Here is a 16,985-nt window from a genome sequence, read left to right as displayed (position 1 = left end):
TGAAACTTGGAAGTATTGCAGACAGTCAGGAGGATACTGTATTACTTCAAAAGGAGGTAAACAGGTTGGTGGAATGAGTGGACAAGTGGCAGGGAAGTGAGAAGTGATTTGTTTTGATAGGAAGAACAGAGACACAATACCAAATAAAGATTACAATTCTAAAGGGGCTACAGCATCAGAGGGACCTTGGTGTATATGTGCACAAATCATTCAAGGTGGCACGACAGGTTAATAAAACACACGGGATCCTGGCAATTAAAAGTAGTGGTATAGAGTACAAAAGCAATTATGTGAAACCTGTATAAGAGACTGGTTTGGCCTCAACTGCAGCATTGCGTCCAGTTTTGGGCACCACACTTTGGGGAGATATTACAGAGGCTGCAGAAAAGATGAATGATTATGGCTTTAGGATGAACGACTTCAGTTATGTCAATAGATTAGAGAAGCTTGCACCATTCTCCTTGGAGAATAAAAGGTTGAGGGGAGATTTAATTCAAAATCACGAGGGCTCTGGACAGGGTAGAAAGGGAGAAACTATTCTGACTGCTGGAACCAGTCAGATCAAAACCAGAGGTCGCAGATTTAGGTAACTGACAAAAAAAAGAATAGACAAATGAGTTTCATACAACGAGTGGTTAGGATTTGGAATGCACAGCTGGTTAATGTGGTGGAGGCAGGTTCAATGAGACATTCAAAAGGGAATGGGATCATTATCTAAAAAATGATGAAATATGCAGGGCTACAGGGAAAGGATGGCTGATTGGCATTAGGCGAGTTGCTCTTCCAGAGATGGCACAGACACGACGGGCCAATTGACTTCCTTCTGTGCTGTAACCATTCTGTTCTACAATCCAATGCTCAGGTTTACCTACAGTACTGTGTTTAATAGAATGAAATTAAACATTAAACGTATTACACAACCTGCACTTTTGAGGGGAAGAAATACTAACTAACTGAATAAAATAAAGCATTTTCTTAGTTTCCAATTATGAACTTAAGTAGGCTTTAAAAAAAAATTCAGCGTTTTAAAAGTCTCACATTTTAACATATTTAGAGCTTGGTAGGAAATCACAATGCCACTGACAGGAAGGACATGAGTTATTCTGTTCACTCTGCTGAATTCCCTTGCTCTTACACAGGGGGTCAGAGGAAGAGAACTGAAGGGAAACATGCACTTCCTTGTGGTGTGTTAAATAGCAGCTTTGCCAGAGACCTGTGAAAAGAGCTAATGTCTGCTTAGATGTAAAAGGATATGACCCAGTGAGAACTTTATTGAGAGAAGGGGAAGAACAGATTACTTGCATGTACTCAGTAGAAACAATAAAAATCCAAAACCTTTAAGCAAATTTAAATACATTTATCCCTGAAATGCTTGCAATAAAAATAACTGGGCTTCTTTCACTCATACTCAGAAATTCATTGTAGTGCCACTATGCCTTGAAGAAAGCTATGGTACATCGTATTTCTTACCTTTTATATAGCCTTTGTCTCGGACGGCTTGCAATGTTGGTCTTCGGGTCAAGAACTTCTTCAATTTTGTTTTTGTCTTTTTTTGATCTGCTGTATCTATGCTACTAGATTTTATTGCTGTAATAAATGGGAACAAACAAAAAGGATTGAATTACAAAGTAATTAAAACTACAAAATGATTAAATCCCATTAAGAAATAAGAGAGCAAGATTCTATCATTAAGAAAAAATAAGATGACTGGTTGTCAGTCGTGGCTCAGTTAATAATATTCTCACCTCTAAATCAGAGGGTTGTGGGTTCAAGCCCCACTCCAGACGAGCACAAAAGTCTAGGCTGACTCACCAATACAGTACTGTGGAAATGCTATCAAATGAGCGCTTAAGTTGAGGCTCTGCCTGTTCTCTTAGTGGATATAAAAGATTCCATAGAACTATTCCCTAGAGGAGAGTTGGCTTGATCAACTAAATTGTTTGGTCGTTATTCTATTGCTGTTTGTGGGATCCTTCTGTGCACAAATTGGCTGCTGCGTTTCTGAGCACTTTATTAGCTGTAAAGTGCTTGGAATGTCCCAAAATCATGAAAAGTGACACAGAAATGCAATTCTTTATTTTTGTTACTGGTACTGTATGTTTATGTCTTTAACACAGAGGGCAATAATGTAATAGATTTCCCCAGTGCTTCTAATTCCATTGGCACGAATAGCCAACAAGCCATAGCGTTTTTAAAAAGTAGCTGAATTAAAAGTTCATTCATTTGATGTGGACATCACTGTTTAGGCCAGCATTTATTGCCTACCATCCCTAGTTGCCTTCAGAAGGTGGTGGTGAGCTGCCTTGAACTGCTGCAGTCCTGGAGGTGTAGGCACACCCATGGTGCTGTTAGGGAGGGAGTTCCAGCATTTTGATCCAGCAACAGTGAAGGAACTGCAATATGTTTCAAATCAGGATGGTGAGTGGCTCAGAAGGGTTCTTCCAGGTGGTTGTGTTTCCAGGTATTTGCTGCTCTTGTGCTTCTAGATGGCAGAGGTTGTGAGTTTGGAAGGTGCTGCCTATGGAGCTTTGGTGAGTTCCTGTAGTGCAACTTGTAGATGCACAGACTGCTGCTACTGTTCATCAGAGGTGCAGGGAATGAATTTTGTGGAAGGGTTAGCAATCAAGTGGGCTTTGTCCTAGATGGTGTTGAGCTTCTCAAGTGTTGTTGGAGCTGCACTCATTCAGACAAGTGGAGAGTATTCTACCACACTCCTGGCTTGTGCCTTTTAGATGGCAGACAGGTTTGGGGAGACAGGAGGTGAGTTACTTCCCTCAGGATTCGTAGCCTCTGTAGCACAGTATTTATATGGCTAATCCAGTTGAGTTTCTGGAGTTGAGTCTCAGTGCTGATAATCCCATTGATTGTCAACAGGAAATGGTTAAATTCGCTCTTGTCAGAGATGGTCATTTTTTTGGCACTTGTGTGGTACAAATTATGCCAAGTCAGGAATTTGGTACAGGCAGGTGGGATATCTCTGGTAAGTTTCTCTAAAACTATAATTTACATTAACAGTCAGGCTCTAACTTCAAACTTTAAAACTGAAAGCTAGTCAAGACATCCAGTTTAACAGAAATTGCCTAGTAATGGCCGTTTTCTTCCAATCAGCTGAAAGTGGTTGCCTGGATAGGTGTTGCCTGAATAGGCAAGAAGTCGACTTCACAGTTGCAACTTGGGTGAGTCATCAACTCACTGCAAACACAGACAGGTTTTGCAACAGCACGGAGTGAGATGACGAGGCCCTGAGTGCGCTGGGGAATGTGTGTTAACTTAGGGAATTTGGTACTGGTAGTGACCTCTTGCTCAAAACAGGTGTAGAATGGCCGGTGGCTCTGACATCCATCATTATGAAGGGCTTCGAAAGGTTAGTCACGGCACAAATTAATTCCAGCCTCCCGGACTACCTGGATCCATTACAGTTTGCCTATCGCCGCAACAGGTCCACAGCAGACACCATTTCCCTGGCCATGCTCTCAACCCTGGAAGACCTAGATACCAAGGACACCTATGTCAGACTCCTATTTATTGACTACAGCTCAGCCTTCAACACTATTATTCCCACGAAACTCATCTCCTGGGCCTCGGCACCTCCCTCTGCAACTGGATCCTGAACTTCCTAACGCACAGACCGCAATCAGTAAGGATAGGCACCAACACCCCCTCCACGATCGCCCTCAACACTGGTGCCCCACAAGACTGTGTTCTCAGCCCCCTACTATACTCCTTATACACCTATAACTGTGCGGCCAAATTCCCCTCCAATTCGATTTTCAAGTTTGCTGACGACACCACCGTAGTGGGTCGGATCTCAAACAATGACGAGACAGAGTACAGGAATGAGATAGAGAATCTGGTGAACTGGTGCAGCAACAATAATCTCTCCCTCAATGTCAACAAAACGAAGGAGATTGTCATCGACTTCAGGAAGCGTAAAGAAGAACATGCCCTGTCTACATCAATGGGACGAAGTAGAAAAGGTCAAGAGCTTCAAGTTTTTAGGTGTCCAGATCACCTACAACCTATCCTGGTCCCCCCCATGCCAACGCGATAGCTAAAAGAAAGCCCACCAATTTCTCAGAAGACTAAGGAAAGTTGGCATGTCAGCTACAACTCTCACCAGCTTTTATAGATGCAGCATAGAAAGCATTCTTTCTGGTTGTATCACAGCTTGGTATGGCTCATGCTCTGCCCAAGACCGCAAGGAACTACAAAGGTTGTGAATGTAGCCCAATTCATCACACAAACCAGCCTCCCATCCATTGACTCTGTCTACACTTCCCGCTGCCTCGGCAAAACAGCCAGCATAATTAAGGACCCCACACACCCCAGACATTCTCTCTTCCACCTTCTTCCTGCAGGAAAAGGATACAAAAGTCTGAGGTCACGTACCAACCAACTCAAGAACAGCTTCTTCCCTGCTGCTGTCAGACTTTTGAATGGACTTACCTTGCATTAAGTTGATCTTTCTCTACACCCTAGCTATGACTGTAACACTACATTCTGCACTCTCTCGTTTCCTTCTCTATGAAGGATATGTTTTGTCTGTATAGCACACAAGAAACAATACTTTTCACTGTATGTTAATACATGTGACAATAATAAATCAAATCAAAAATTTAGTGCAAAAGGAGAAAGAGGTGCTACTTTCTATACCCTGGTGCGTATTCTTCCGTCTCCAAATGAATAGACTTGCTATTACTTTAGCTGTGTAAGTTAATAACTAACTGACTAATAAAATAAATAAGGTTAGTCAAGCATGTCAGGGATGGTATTGCGTCGTCAATGCAATGTGTGAATCTGTGGAATGTACCGCAACCCTAGATAATCATATGGTGGTAAAGGTTTGTAGTGTGAGCAACTTGGGCAAGAACTGGAGTCTGAGCTGCAGACATTTTGGAGCATTAAAGATAGGGACAGTTACCTGGACACCTTGTTTTAGGAGGCAGTCGCAACCCTTAGGTCAGGTCAGGAACAGGAAAATGTGACTGCAAGCCAGGAAGGTATGGGGATACAGAAAGTAGTGATGGAGGAGCCTCAGCCTTGACCTTGATGAGCAAACTGACTATGGCACCATGGTAAAGAATGCCATTCAAGTCGGGAGGGAGCAAAAGGGAATGTGGCAATGTTAAGCACTTAGTATAGTTAGTGGGAAAGTTGGGAGAAGGACACTAAGGCGTTGGAAAGAGATATAGATAGGTTAAGCGAGTGGGCAAGGTGGCAGCTGGAGTATAATCTGGGTGTGTGAGGTTATTCATTTTGACCGTAAGAATAGAAAAGTAGAACATTTTCTAAAGGCCCACAACTTGGACGCTGATGTTCAGAAAGACTTGGGTATACAGAACTAAGTTGGCACACAAGTACAAGCAACATCTTCACTCAATCTTTGGGTTTCCTACCCCAGGGGGGGTTATGGGTGTTCCATCGCTGACCATATTTAATGCTTGGTGGGGGAAGGGAGGGTTGTTTAGCTTGGTTGGCTGGATGGCTGGTTCACAATGCCAAGTGATGCCAACAGCGCAGGTTCAATTCCCATACCAGTTGAGGTTCTCCAGGAAGGCTCCACCTTCTCAACCTTTCACCTTGTCTGAGGTATGGTGATCCACAGCTCTCTCTCTCTCTCAAAAGGAGAGAGCAGCCTCTGGTCCTCTGGGATTTTCGCAACTTTCATTTAAAACTGGGATTGACAGAGTTGAAATGGAGCAGTCAAATGAACTCCCTTGTCTGTACCTTTAAGACCTGGCTGGTTGTAGGATTCGCATTCTAATCAGTATTCTGCAACTTGATTTTGTCTGTTTGCACAGTTTGAGAGCACATTTCCACTCCATCTGACGAAGGAGCAGTGCTCCGAAAGCTTATGGTATTTGCTACCAAATAAACCTGTTGGACTTTAACCTGGTGTTGTGAGACTTCTTACCGTGTTCACCCCAGTCCAACGCCGGCATCTCGACATCACAATTAACTAAACCATACCTCAAAAATGTGGAAATGCCGGCGTTGGACTGCGTGGGCACAGCAAGAAGTCTCATAACACCAGGTTAAAGTCCAACAGGTTTATTTGGAATCACGAGCTTTCGGAGTGCTGATCCTTCCTTAGGTGAGTGGAGAATTGGGTTCACAAACACGGCACATATAGACGGAGAGACAATTGCAAGATAATGGTTGGAATGCAAGTCTTTACAGGTACAGACAATGCGAGTGGTCAGAAGGATAAGCACAGGTTAAAGAGGTGTCAATTGTCACAAGCCAGGACAGTTAGTGGGAATTTGCAAGCCCAGGTAAAATGGTGGGGGTTAAATGAAGTATGACATGAACCCAAGATCCCGGTTGAGCCCAGCCTGTCTATATATGTTGTGTTTGTGAACCCAACTCTCCACTCACCTGAGGAAGGAGCAGTACTCTGAAAGTTCATGATTCCAAATAAACCTGTTGCACTTTAACCTGGTGTTGTGAGACTTCTTATTATACCTCAAAAAAATCATTTTCATACTGCTTTGTTCCTGATTTTAGTTTTTTCTTTCCAGGTAGGGTAGTTATAGAACCGATGTCAGGGGTAGGTTCTTTACCCAGAGGGTGGTGAGGGATTGGAATGCCCTGCCAGCATCAGTAGTAAATGCGCCTAGTTTGGGGGCGTTTAAGAGATCCGTAGATAGGTTCATGGACGAAAAGAAATTGGTTTAGGTTGGAGGGTCACAGTTTTTTTTTTAACTGGTCGGTGCAACATCGTGGGCCGAAGGGCCTGTTCTGCGCTGTAATGTTCTATGTTCTATGCTCTAGGTTGGTCATTGGAAGCCCTGGTACTCTGCTCATAGCTAACGTTAGTCCTGCTCTGTCCTATGTGGACTAGGCAGAATAACTATTGCTCTCTCTGCCAGATTCAGATGCGAGATCCTGGCCAGTAGGTTTATTGGCTACTGGTGTCTCTGGCCACCTTTCATGTAACAAAACGATCCATGTCTACAATCGGCTTACTAGAAAGAGGAAGAAATTTGGCGCCGAAGTGCACGCACGTACAGAATGCTTGGTACCAGGTGTACGGCAGTGCAAACTCTACACCCATCTCATGTTTTTGTGATGTCCAAGACATCACGATGCTGCACGATGCATTAACTGCACACTGATGATTCACTTTCGATTGGTGAAGACATCAGGATGCTGACAGAGAGCACAAGCCACTGTGAGTCAATGGTACCATGCACCACAGGAATTCCTGCCATGAGACTGGGAAACCTAGTGCTTTCTCATCCTGCTTTTCTCTGTCAATAGAGAATGAAAAACTGCATTTCACGATCTCAGGATATCCCTCAGCACTCTACAGCCAAATTAAATACTTTTGAAGTGTAGAGATTGTTATAGCGTGACCTCCCTGATATACTGACATGCTTTGAACTGTCAGATGTCATTGATGTTGCCTGTTGCAGCCTAAGAGTCCACAGCATGAACTTAACGTTTCCTGTAACCTTTAAAGCCACAGATTTTAAGGGTGGATTTGTGGCTGACAACCTCCTCGGTGAAACAACAAGTCTTCTGCTCTGGTGTCACCAATGTCAGCAGCGACTAAACTTATTCTGTTATGCCTACGTAACTGTGGATTTAATGTTACTGGAGGAGAAGGAAAATATAAGGTTTTAATTATGTACCGGAAAATATTTTTGATTTGTTTTCATCTATATTGCTGGATGTTTGATAATTAATAACATACAAATTGGCCTAAAATAGTAACTGCATCAATTTCAAAATTGGATTGATGCCATCAATACATTACGAGACGTTTGCTATTATTCTCAGAAGAACAATGCATTTTTACACATTGGTAGGTGTTCTGTTATTTCCCCATGAAGATCTGAATGCTTATTTCTTCCAATTATAAAACATTGCTCTGACTGCAGATACCCTAATTGATGGAGCGGGGAAAATATCAGCCCAGAGTACTATACATCCATCCTCTGTTCATAGAAACATAGAAAATAGAAATTCATTGAGTTTCAGATATAACAGTGCACCTAAAAGCCACTACAAACGAAATTACCATGGTATAGTCAAGAAGGAAAAAAGTTAGCAAATGCTGACCCTTAATAAAACTTTTTTTCATTAGTCATCATTGAATTTATGGGGGTGATTCATCCATTACGACCTGCAAATTTTCTGGCAGATCCAGTCAGGAGAATCGAGTGTCAGCTATTTGGTGGGATTTGTGCATACATTCCTGACGCATGCGCATCTCCCAGAGCCAGGGAACAGATGCAATCCGGACTGCGCTGGAAACCGATGGGAGAGAGGCAAGTAATTTTAATCTGTTTTAAATATATTTTAAATGTAGTTTAAATGTCATTATTGGGCTCAGCACGGAACTTGCTGGGCCCGATAGCATCTCCCACCCCGCCAGGAGTACTTCACTCTGGCAGGGTTTAGAGTAGCTCCCCACTCGCAGGGAACCAGCGGGAGACCCCGCTGGAGTGAAAAGGAGGCAATTGGGGCCCACCAGGGTTCGGTCAGCAGGGGGTGGGGTGATGCCCTCTGTGCATGGGCACCCTGGCAGTGCCAGCCTGTGCCCCCTGGCACTGCCCAAGGGGCAAAGTGCCCAAGTCAAAGGGGCACCACCCCACCCTGCTGGGGGCATGGTGCAGTGCCAACGGGGGTGCGGCCTATTGTGGGCAGGACCTAGGAGGAGATTGGTGGGAATTGGGGGGGTCCCGCTCCCACTCTGCATGGGGATCGGTCTGGGCTGGGGTGCTGGTCTGCCAGGGAGGGGTCTGCTGTGGTGATGGTGGGGTTATTGCCAGTGCTGGCGGGGTGTGGGCTGGACATTGGGGTGCTCCAGGATGGAGAGGGGGGGGGGGGCGGTTCGGGGCTGGCCCAGGAATTGTCGTGGGGGCCGCGAGGGGGGGTGCTGGAGGGGCAGCACTGCGGTAGTCTTGGGCTGGCCAGCAATCGAGCTGGCCAGCAAACAGGGAGACTGACAGATCAGGGCCACTGCGCATGCGCAGAGTTCCAGAACTGTCAAGACTCTGGCATGAATAGGCCCCGCCCCCTGGGTTTTTAATGATATTCATGATTGTGACCTCTGCATTGCGCAGAATGGAGAGATTCGGGTTTGAAGTTGCACTGAAAAAAATGGTGTGACCTCGACCAGTTTTCTCGCCAATTCAGCACTTTTGGGAGAATCGCCCCCTATATTACAGCAGGCCATTGCATCTTTACCAACAGAAAACCGGCGAGTTCTCTTACCTCAAATAATGTGTTTTACATACAGGACATGCTGAGCACTAATGTACATAACTTATTCTTTCTGGTTGTATCAGAACTCCTGCTCTGTCCAAAACCGCAAGAAAACTACAAAGGATCATGAACGAAGCCCAGTCCATCACCCAAACCAGCCTCCCATCCATTGACACTGTCTACACTTCCTGCTGCCTCAGAAAAGCAGCCAGGACATACTCTCTTCCACCATCTTCCGTCAGGAAAAAGATGCAAAAGTCTGAGGTCACGTACCAACCGACTCAAGAACAGCTGTCATCAGACTTTTGAATGGACCGACCTTGCATTAAGTTGATCTTTCTCTCTACCCTAGCTATGACTGTAACACTACATTTCGCACTCTCTCCCTTCCTTCTCTATGTACGGTATGCTTTGTCTGTATAGTGCGCAAGAAACAATACTTTTCACTGTATACTAATACATGTAACAATAATAAATAAATCAAAATCATTCCCAAAGGAATAATTCAGTTTAAATAGAGCAGTGATGTATGGTATTAAGCTGTTTACACTTGCATATAAAATATCTTTACCAATGAAACTATTCACCAGTCTTATTAAAATTGTAAAGAGCAAGTCCAAAATGGCAATTTCAACCTCAACTCTCTTTTTAAAACTGTTGCAAAAGTTGTGCTTGCGGGGAGAAAGTTAAACGAGAATTAATCACAACTTTTTCTTGTAGACCAAAACTATAACATACACATACATTTAGTCTAACTTTGTGAAATTATTCTGTTTTTATGACTTACGGCGTGATTTCTTTAAGTCTTTATTAGTTTTATCCTTATCATGCTTTTCAATTCCAGGGGACTCTGGAGTATCATCTTCAGCGGCTTCATCAGACTCCACTGTCTGTAATGAAATTAGTTGCGGTATCAAAATCAATTTTCATACAATTTCTTTTCATCTTTCACGGGGAGGGGTGTTGTTGGCTAGCCCAGCATTTTTATTGCTCATCCCTATGTGGCCTTGAGGTGGTGGTGCTGAGCCACTTTCTTGAACCACTGCAGCCCATTCAGAGTTGGCATAGCCACAGTGCTGCTAGGGAGGGAGCTCCAGGATTTTAACTCAATAACAGTGAAGGAATGGAATTATAGTTCCAAGTCAGAATGCTGTGCGACTTGGAAGGGAATTTGCAGGTGGTGTTCCCATGAATCTGCTATCCTGGTCATCCTAGTTGGAAGCGGTCACGGGTTTGGGAGGTGCTGTTGAAGGAGTCTTAGAGAGTTTCGGCAGTGTATCTTTGTAGATGGTACACACAAATGCCACTGTGTGTTGGTGGTGGAGTGTGTGGATGTTGAAGGTGATGGATGGGGTGCCAATCAAGGAGGCTACTTTGTTCTGGATGGTGTTGAGCTTCTTGAGTATTGTTGGATGCCGCACTCATCTACACAAGTGGGGAGCATTCTATCGCACTCCTGACTTGTGTCTTGTGGATGATGGACAGGTTTTGGGGAGTCAGGGAAAGAGTTACTCTCTGCAGTATTCCCAGCCTCTGGCCTGTTCCTTTATCCACAATATTATAGAACATAGAACAGTACAGCACAGAACAGGCCCTTCGGCCCATGATGTTGTGCCGAGCTTTATCTGAAACCAAGATCAAGCTATCCCACTCCCTATCATCCTGGTGTGCTCCATGTGCCTATCCAATAACCGCTTAAATGTTCCTAAAGTGTCTGACTCCACTATCACTGCAGGCAGTCCATTCCACACCCCAACCCCTCTCTGCGTAAAGAACCTACCTCTGATATCCTTCCTATATCTCCCACCACGAACCCTATAGTTATGCCCCCTTGTAATAGTTCCATCCACCCGAGGAAATAGTCTTTGAACGGTCACTCTATCTATCCCCTTCATCATTTTATAAACCTCTATTAAGTCTCCCCTCCGCCTCCTCCGCTCCAGAGAGAACAGCCCTAGCTCCCTCAACCTTTCCTCATAAGACCTACCCTCCAAATCAGGCAGCATCCTGGTAAATCTCCTCTGCACTCTTTCCAGCGCTTCCACATCCTTCTTATAGTGAGGTGACCAGAACTGCACACAATATTCCAAATGTGGTCTCACCAAGGTCCTGTACAGTTGCAGCATAACCCCACGGCTCTTAAACTCCAACCCCCTGTTAATAAAAGCTAACACACTATAGGCCTTCTTCACAGCTCTATCCACTTGAGTGGCAACCTTTAGAGATCTGTGGATATGGACCCCAAGATCTCTCTGTTCCTCCACAGTCTTCAGAACCCTACCTTTGACCCTGGAATCCACATTTAAATTAGTCCTACCAAAATGAATCACCTCATATTTATCAGGGTTAAACTCCATTTGCCATTTTTCAGCCCAGCTTTGCATCCTATCTATGTCTCTTTGCAGCCTACAACAGCCCTCCACCTCATCCACTACTCCACCAATCTTGGTGTCATCAGCAAATTTACTGATCCACCCTTCAGCCCCCTCCTCTAAGTCATTAATAAAAATCACAAAGAGCAGAGGACCAAGCACTGATCCCTGCGGCACTCCGCTAGCAACCTGCCTCCAATCCGAAAATTTTCCATCGACCACCACCCTCTGTCTTCGATCAGACAGCCAGTTACCTATCCAATCGGCCAACTTTCCCTCTATCCCACACCTCCTCACTTTCATCATAAGCCGATGAAAGTGAGGAGGTGTGGGATAGAGGGAAAGTTTCTGGTCAATGGTAATCCCCCCCAGGATATCGATAGAGAGGGGGATTTAGTGATGATAATGCCATTGCATGCCAAGAGGAAATGGTTGGATTCTCTCTTGTTGGAGATTGTCTATCATTTGCGAAGCATGAACGTAACTTGCCACTTATCAGCCCAAGCCTGAATGTTCTCCAGATCTTGCTACATAGAGGCAAGTTCTGCTTCAGTATTTGAGTTGCAAATTGTGCTGAACAATCAGCGAACATCCCCACTTCTGACCGTATGATGGAGGGAAGGTCACTGATGAAGCAGCTGAAGATGGTTGGGCCTAGGACACTGCCCCGAAGAACTCCTGCAGTGATGTTGTAGGACTGAGGAGATTGACCTCCAACAACCCGAACTATCTTCCTTTGTATTAGGTGTGTTGCATCCCAAGTATATTGTGAAGCATTTATCAGTGAATCAGTAAAAGCAAGAGAAATCTGTGCGTCAAAAATGAAGAGATGGAAATCAAAATGTTCAATCTGAATACACACCTGATTGCCAATAGTCTCCTCAAGAGCTTTATACCATTCATTGATGAGATTGTCATTGTCCAACTGAATTAGTAATTCTGTTCCTTGACGCGTTTTGAGCTGGAAAACAGCAAGATTTTAAAAAATAAATGTAGGATCACATTTATTCATAACCATCCTATCACTTGCAATACCAATTTTACGTACAGCTTAGACTGTCTTGTGTTCTACAATTTAAGCCTAACATATGTAACACTAACGGCTTTTTGAATTCTGGTCAATTACGTTACATTTCAGAAGAGCACCATCTCTCACTGGCGTCACCAATCATTACTTCAGCATTAATATCCAACAATTCTCTGGACCTGGAATTGGCATTAACAAATCAGTAAGCCTAATTTACATAAATATATTATGCATTTCCATTTTATGTTTTGATCAATGATAAGCTTCTATGGAGTTGAAATCTTATATAGTAAATTAAAAAGTTCATAAAAGTTCCAAATTTTTGTGGCAAGTGTCAATCTGGCTCATTTTAGGAAAATCACTGATGGAGTACTGGAGTAGGTAGGTGGCCTGCCATTTTAGTTGGGGATGTTCACGCAAGGGGACATGAATATAGCTGAGGAGGACACTGGGTTGCAAGGGAGTAGAATAGACAGTATTACAGTTGATAAGGAGGATGTGCAGGATATTCTGGAGGGTCTGAAAATAGATAAATCCCCTGGTCCGGATGGGATTTATCCAAGGATTCTCTGGGAGGCAAGAGAAGTGATTGCAGAGCCTCTGGCTCTGATCTTCAGGTCGTCGTTGGCCTCTGGTATAGTACCAGAAGATTGGAGGTTAGCGAATGTTGTCCCATTGTTTAAGAAGGGGAACAGAGACTTCCCCGGGAATTATAGACCGGTGAGTCTCACTTCTGTTGTCGGCAAGATGTTGGAAAAAATTATAAGGGATAGGATTTATAGTTATTTGGAGAGTAATGAATTGATAGGTGATAGTCAGCATGGTTTTGTGGCAGGTAGGTCGTGCCTTACTAACCTTATTGAGTTTTTTGAGAAAGTGACCAAGGAGGTGGATGGGGGCAAGGCAGTGGACGTGGTATATATGGATTTTAGTAAGGCGTTTGATAAGGTTCACCATGGTAGGCTTCTGCAGAAAATGCAGATGTATGGGATTGGGGGTGATCTAGGAAATTGGATCAGGAATTGGCTAGCGGATAGGAAACAGAGGGTGGTGGTTGATAGTAAATATTCATCATGGAGTGCGGTTACAAGTGGTGTACCTCAGGGATCTGTTTTGGGGCCACTGCTGTTTGTAATATTTATTAATGATCTGGATGAGGGTATAGTTGGGTGGATTAGCAAATTTGCTGATGACACCAAAGTCGGTGGTGTGGTAGACAGTGAGGAAGGGTGTCGTAGTTTGCAGGAAGACTTAGACAGGTTGCAAAGTTGGGCCGAGAGGTGGCGGATGGAGTTTAATGCGGAGAAGTGTGAGGTAATTCACTTTGGTAGGAATAACAGATGTGTTGAGTATAGGGCTAACGGGAGGACTTTGAATAGTGTGGAGGAGCAGAGGGATCTAGGTGTATGTGTGCATAGATCCCTGAAAGTTGGGAATCAAGTAGATAAGGTTGTTAAGAAGGCATATGGTGTCTTGGCGTTTATTGGTAGGGGGATTGAATTTAGGAGTCGTAGCGTTATGTTGCAACTGTACACAACTCTGGTGCGGCCGCACTTGGAGTACTGTGTGCAGTTCTGGTCCCCACATTACAGGAAGGATGTGGAGGCTTTGGAGAGGGTGCAGAGGAGGTTTACCAGGATGTTGCCTGGTATGGAGGGGAGATCCTATGAGGAGAGGCTGAGGGATTTGGGATTGTTTTCGCTGGAAAGGCGGCGGCTAAGAGGGGATCTTATTGAAACATATAAGATGATTAGAGGTTTAGATAGGGTGGATAGTGATAGCCTTTTTCCTCTGATGGAGAAATCCAGCACGAGGGGGCATGGCTTTAAATTGAGGGGGGGTAGTTATAGAACCGATGTCAGGGGTAGGTTCTTTACCCAGAGGGTGGTGAGGGATTGGAATGCCCTGCCAGCATCAGTAGTAAATGCGCCTAGTTTGGGGGCGTTTAAGAGATCCGTAGATAGGTTCATGGACGAAAAGAAATTGGTTTAGGTTGGAGGGTCACAGTTTTTTTTTTTAACTGGTCGGTGCAACATCGTGGGCCGAAGGGCCTGTTCTGCGCTGTAATGTTCTATGTTCTATGTTCTATGTTGGTGTGACAAGCAAAATCTGTGACCATCAGTAAAGAATAATTGGATGTACTTCTGTTGATATATTCCACAATACATATCACAAGTGCAAAAGCAGGCTATATTCCCAATAAAATCTCAAGATTCAAATGTTGCTACCATTGTTGAATTCCAACTGTGGAAACCATCAAGACGACAAAACTAATTTCTGAAACAGATTACAGCCAATTTAAATCAAATAACAAATTTACAAACTTATAATCCATTAGTTTTTAAAATTCGGTTCATTTGTAAACTTTGTGTCAGCTTCTCTACCATATAGAGTGTACTGAGATCACCCACAGTTGTCCCTTCTGAAGATTTAAAAAATCCAGATTTCAATCTTGTCCCCCTGCTAATCCAGGGTTTCAAAATCCATTTCCTTGTATTCAAAGGAATACATGCATCACAATGCCTCTGACTGAAGGCAACATTTGAATGTTGTACTTCCTTTGGGAAAACCAGAACAGAAAATACATCATTAATTAATTCTGGGTTTGTATATAACGAAATTGAAGCTTCGCTAATTTCACAGTATGGAATACTCTGCTGCTGTTCTCCTCTCAATCGGCTAGTTTGCCTTGAAGTTTCTGCCTTTTTTTCCTGAAGGCACATTCTCATAGCCCTTTCCTTGTTAAATGGCAGTTGAATCAACATATCCATCATTTAGTTTTGCACAACAGGTGATGCTGCCTCTAAGGCATTTCTGGAAACTACCAGTTCAAGAAATGACAGCTGCTTTGAATTTTACAAGGGACTAGGTTTTATGTTACAAATTTAAGAACATAAGAAATAGGAGTAGGAGTAGGCCATCTTGCCTCTCAAGCCTGCCCCGCCATTCAATAAGATCATGGCTGATCTGAAGTGAATCAATGAGAGAAGAAGTTCCTCCTCAACTCTGTCCTAAACCGACCCCCCTTTATTTTGAGGCTGTGTTCTCTAGTTCTGGTTTCCTTTCTAAGTGGAAAGAATCTCTCCAATTCTACCCTATCCAGCCCCTTCATTATCTTATAGGTCTCTATAAGATCACCCCTCAGCCTTCTAAACTCCAACGAGTACAAACCTAATCTGCTCAATCTCTCCTCATAATCTACACCCCTCATCTCCGGTATCAACCTGGTGAACCTTCTCTGCACTCCCTCCTAGGCCAATATATCCTTTCGCAAGTAAGGGGACCAAAACTGCACACAGTATTCCAGCTGCGGCCTCACCAATGCCTTGTACAGATGCAGCAAGACTTCTCTGCTTTTATATTCTATCCCCCTTGCGATAAATGCCAACATCCCATTTGCCTTCTTGATCACCTGTTGTACTTGCAGACTGAGTTTTTGCGACTCATGCACAAGGACCCCCAGGTCCCTTTGCACAGTAGCATGTTGTAATTTTTTTCCATTTAAATAATAATCCAATTTGCTATTATTTCTTCCAAAGTGAATAACCTCACATTTGCCAACGTTATACTCCATCTGCCAGATCCTCGCCCACTCACTCAGCCTATTCAAATCTCTCTGCAGACCTTCCGCTTCCTCCACGCAATTCACTTTCCCACTTATCTTGTGTCGTCAGCAAATTTTGGTACCCTACACTCAGTCCCCTCCTCCAGATCATCTATGTAAATAGTAAACAGTTGAGGCCCCAATACCGATCCCTGCGGCACGCCACTAGTCACCATCTGCCAACCAGAAAAGCACCCATTTATTCCAACTCTCTGCTTCCTGTTGGATAGCCAATCCCCAATCCACGCTAACATCCTACCCCCAACTCCGTGTGCCCCAATCTTCTGCAGCAACCTTTTGTGAGGCACCTTATCGAATGCCTTTTGAAAATCCAAAAACACCATATCTACCGGTTCCCCTCCGTCAACCGCACTAGTCACATCTTCATAAAAATCCAGTAAGTTCGTCAAACACAACTTTCCTCTCATGAATCCATGCTGCGTCTGCTTGGTCGAACCATTCTTATCCAGATGGCCCGCTATTTCTTCTTTAATGATGGATTCCAGCATTTTCCCAACTACAGACGTTAAGCTAACCGGCCTGTAGTTACCCGCCTTTTGTCTACTCCCTTTTTTAAACAGCGGCGTAACAGTAGCCGTTTTCCAATCAGCAGGCACTACCCCAGAGTCCAGTGAATTTTGATAAATAACCACTAACGCATCCGCTATTACCTTTGACATTTCTTTCAGTACCCTGGGATGCATTCCATCCGGGCCCGGGGACTTGTCCACCTTCAGTCCCGTTAATCTACCAAGCACTGCCTCTC

General features: G+C 44.0%; 1 protein-coding gene across 4 annotated transcripts in view; it reads right to left on the bottom strand.

Annotated features, from left to right (window-relative positions):
• arhgap12b (Rho GTPase activating protein 12b) overlaps window positions 1-16,985 on the bottom strand; it is a 191,967-nt gene that overhangs the window by 15,564 nt on the left and 159,418 nt on the right. For all 4 annotated transcript variants that reach the window (XM_078233355.1, XM_078233365.1, XM_078233375.1 and 1 more), the window contains 3 exons: window positions 12,451-12,549; window positions 10,004-10,106; window positions 1,471-1,587 (listed from right to left, as the gene is read on the bottom strand). In XM_078233355.1, the coding sequence (XP_078089481.1) occupies window positions 1,471-1,587; window positions 10,004-10,106; window positions 12,451-12,549 (319 nt within the window). The remainder of the gene's footprint in view (window positions 1-1,470; window positions 1,588-10,003; window positions 10,107-12,450; window positions 12,550-16,985) is intronic.

Source organism: Mustelus asterias, chromosome 2 (assembly GCF_964213995.1).
Source record: "Mustelus asterias chromosome 2, sMusAst1.hap1.1, whole genome shotgun sequence".
NCBI lineage: Eukaryota > Metazoa > Chordata > Chondrichthyes > Carcharhiniformes > Triakidae > Mustelus > Mustelus asterias.
The sequence above is the reverse complement of the archived record's forward strand: the minus strand, read 5'-3'. Positions and strand labels throughout refer to the sequence as shown.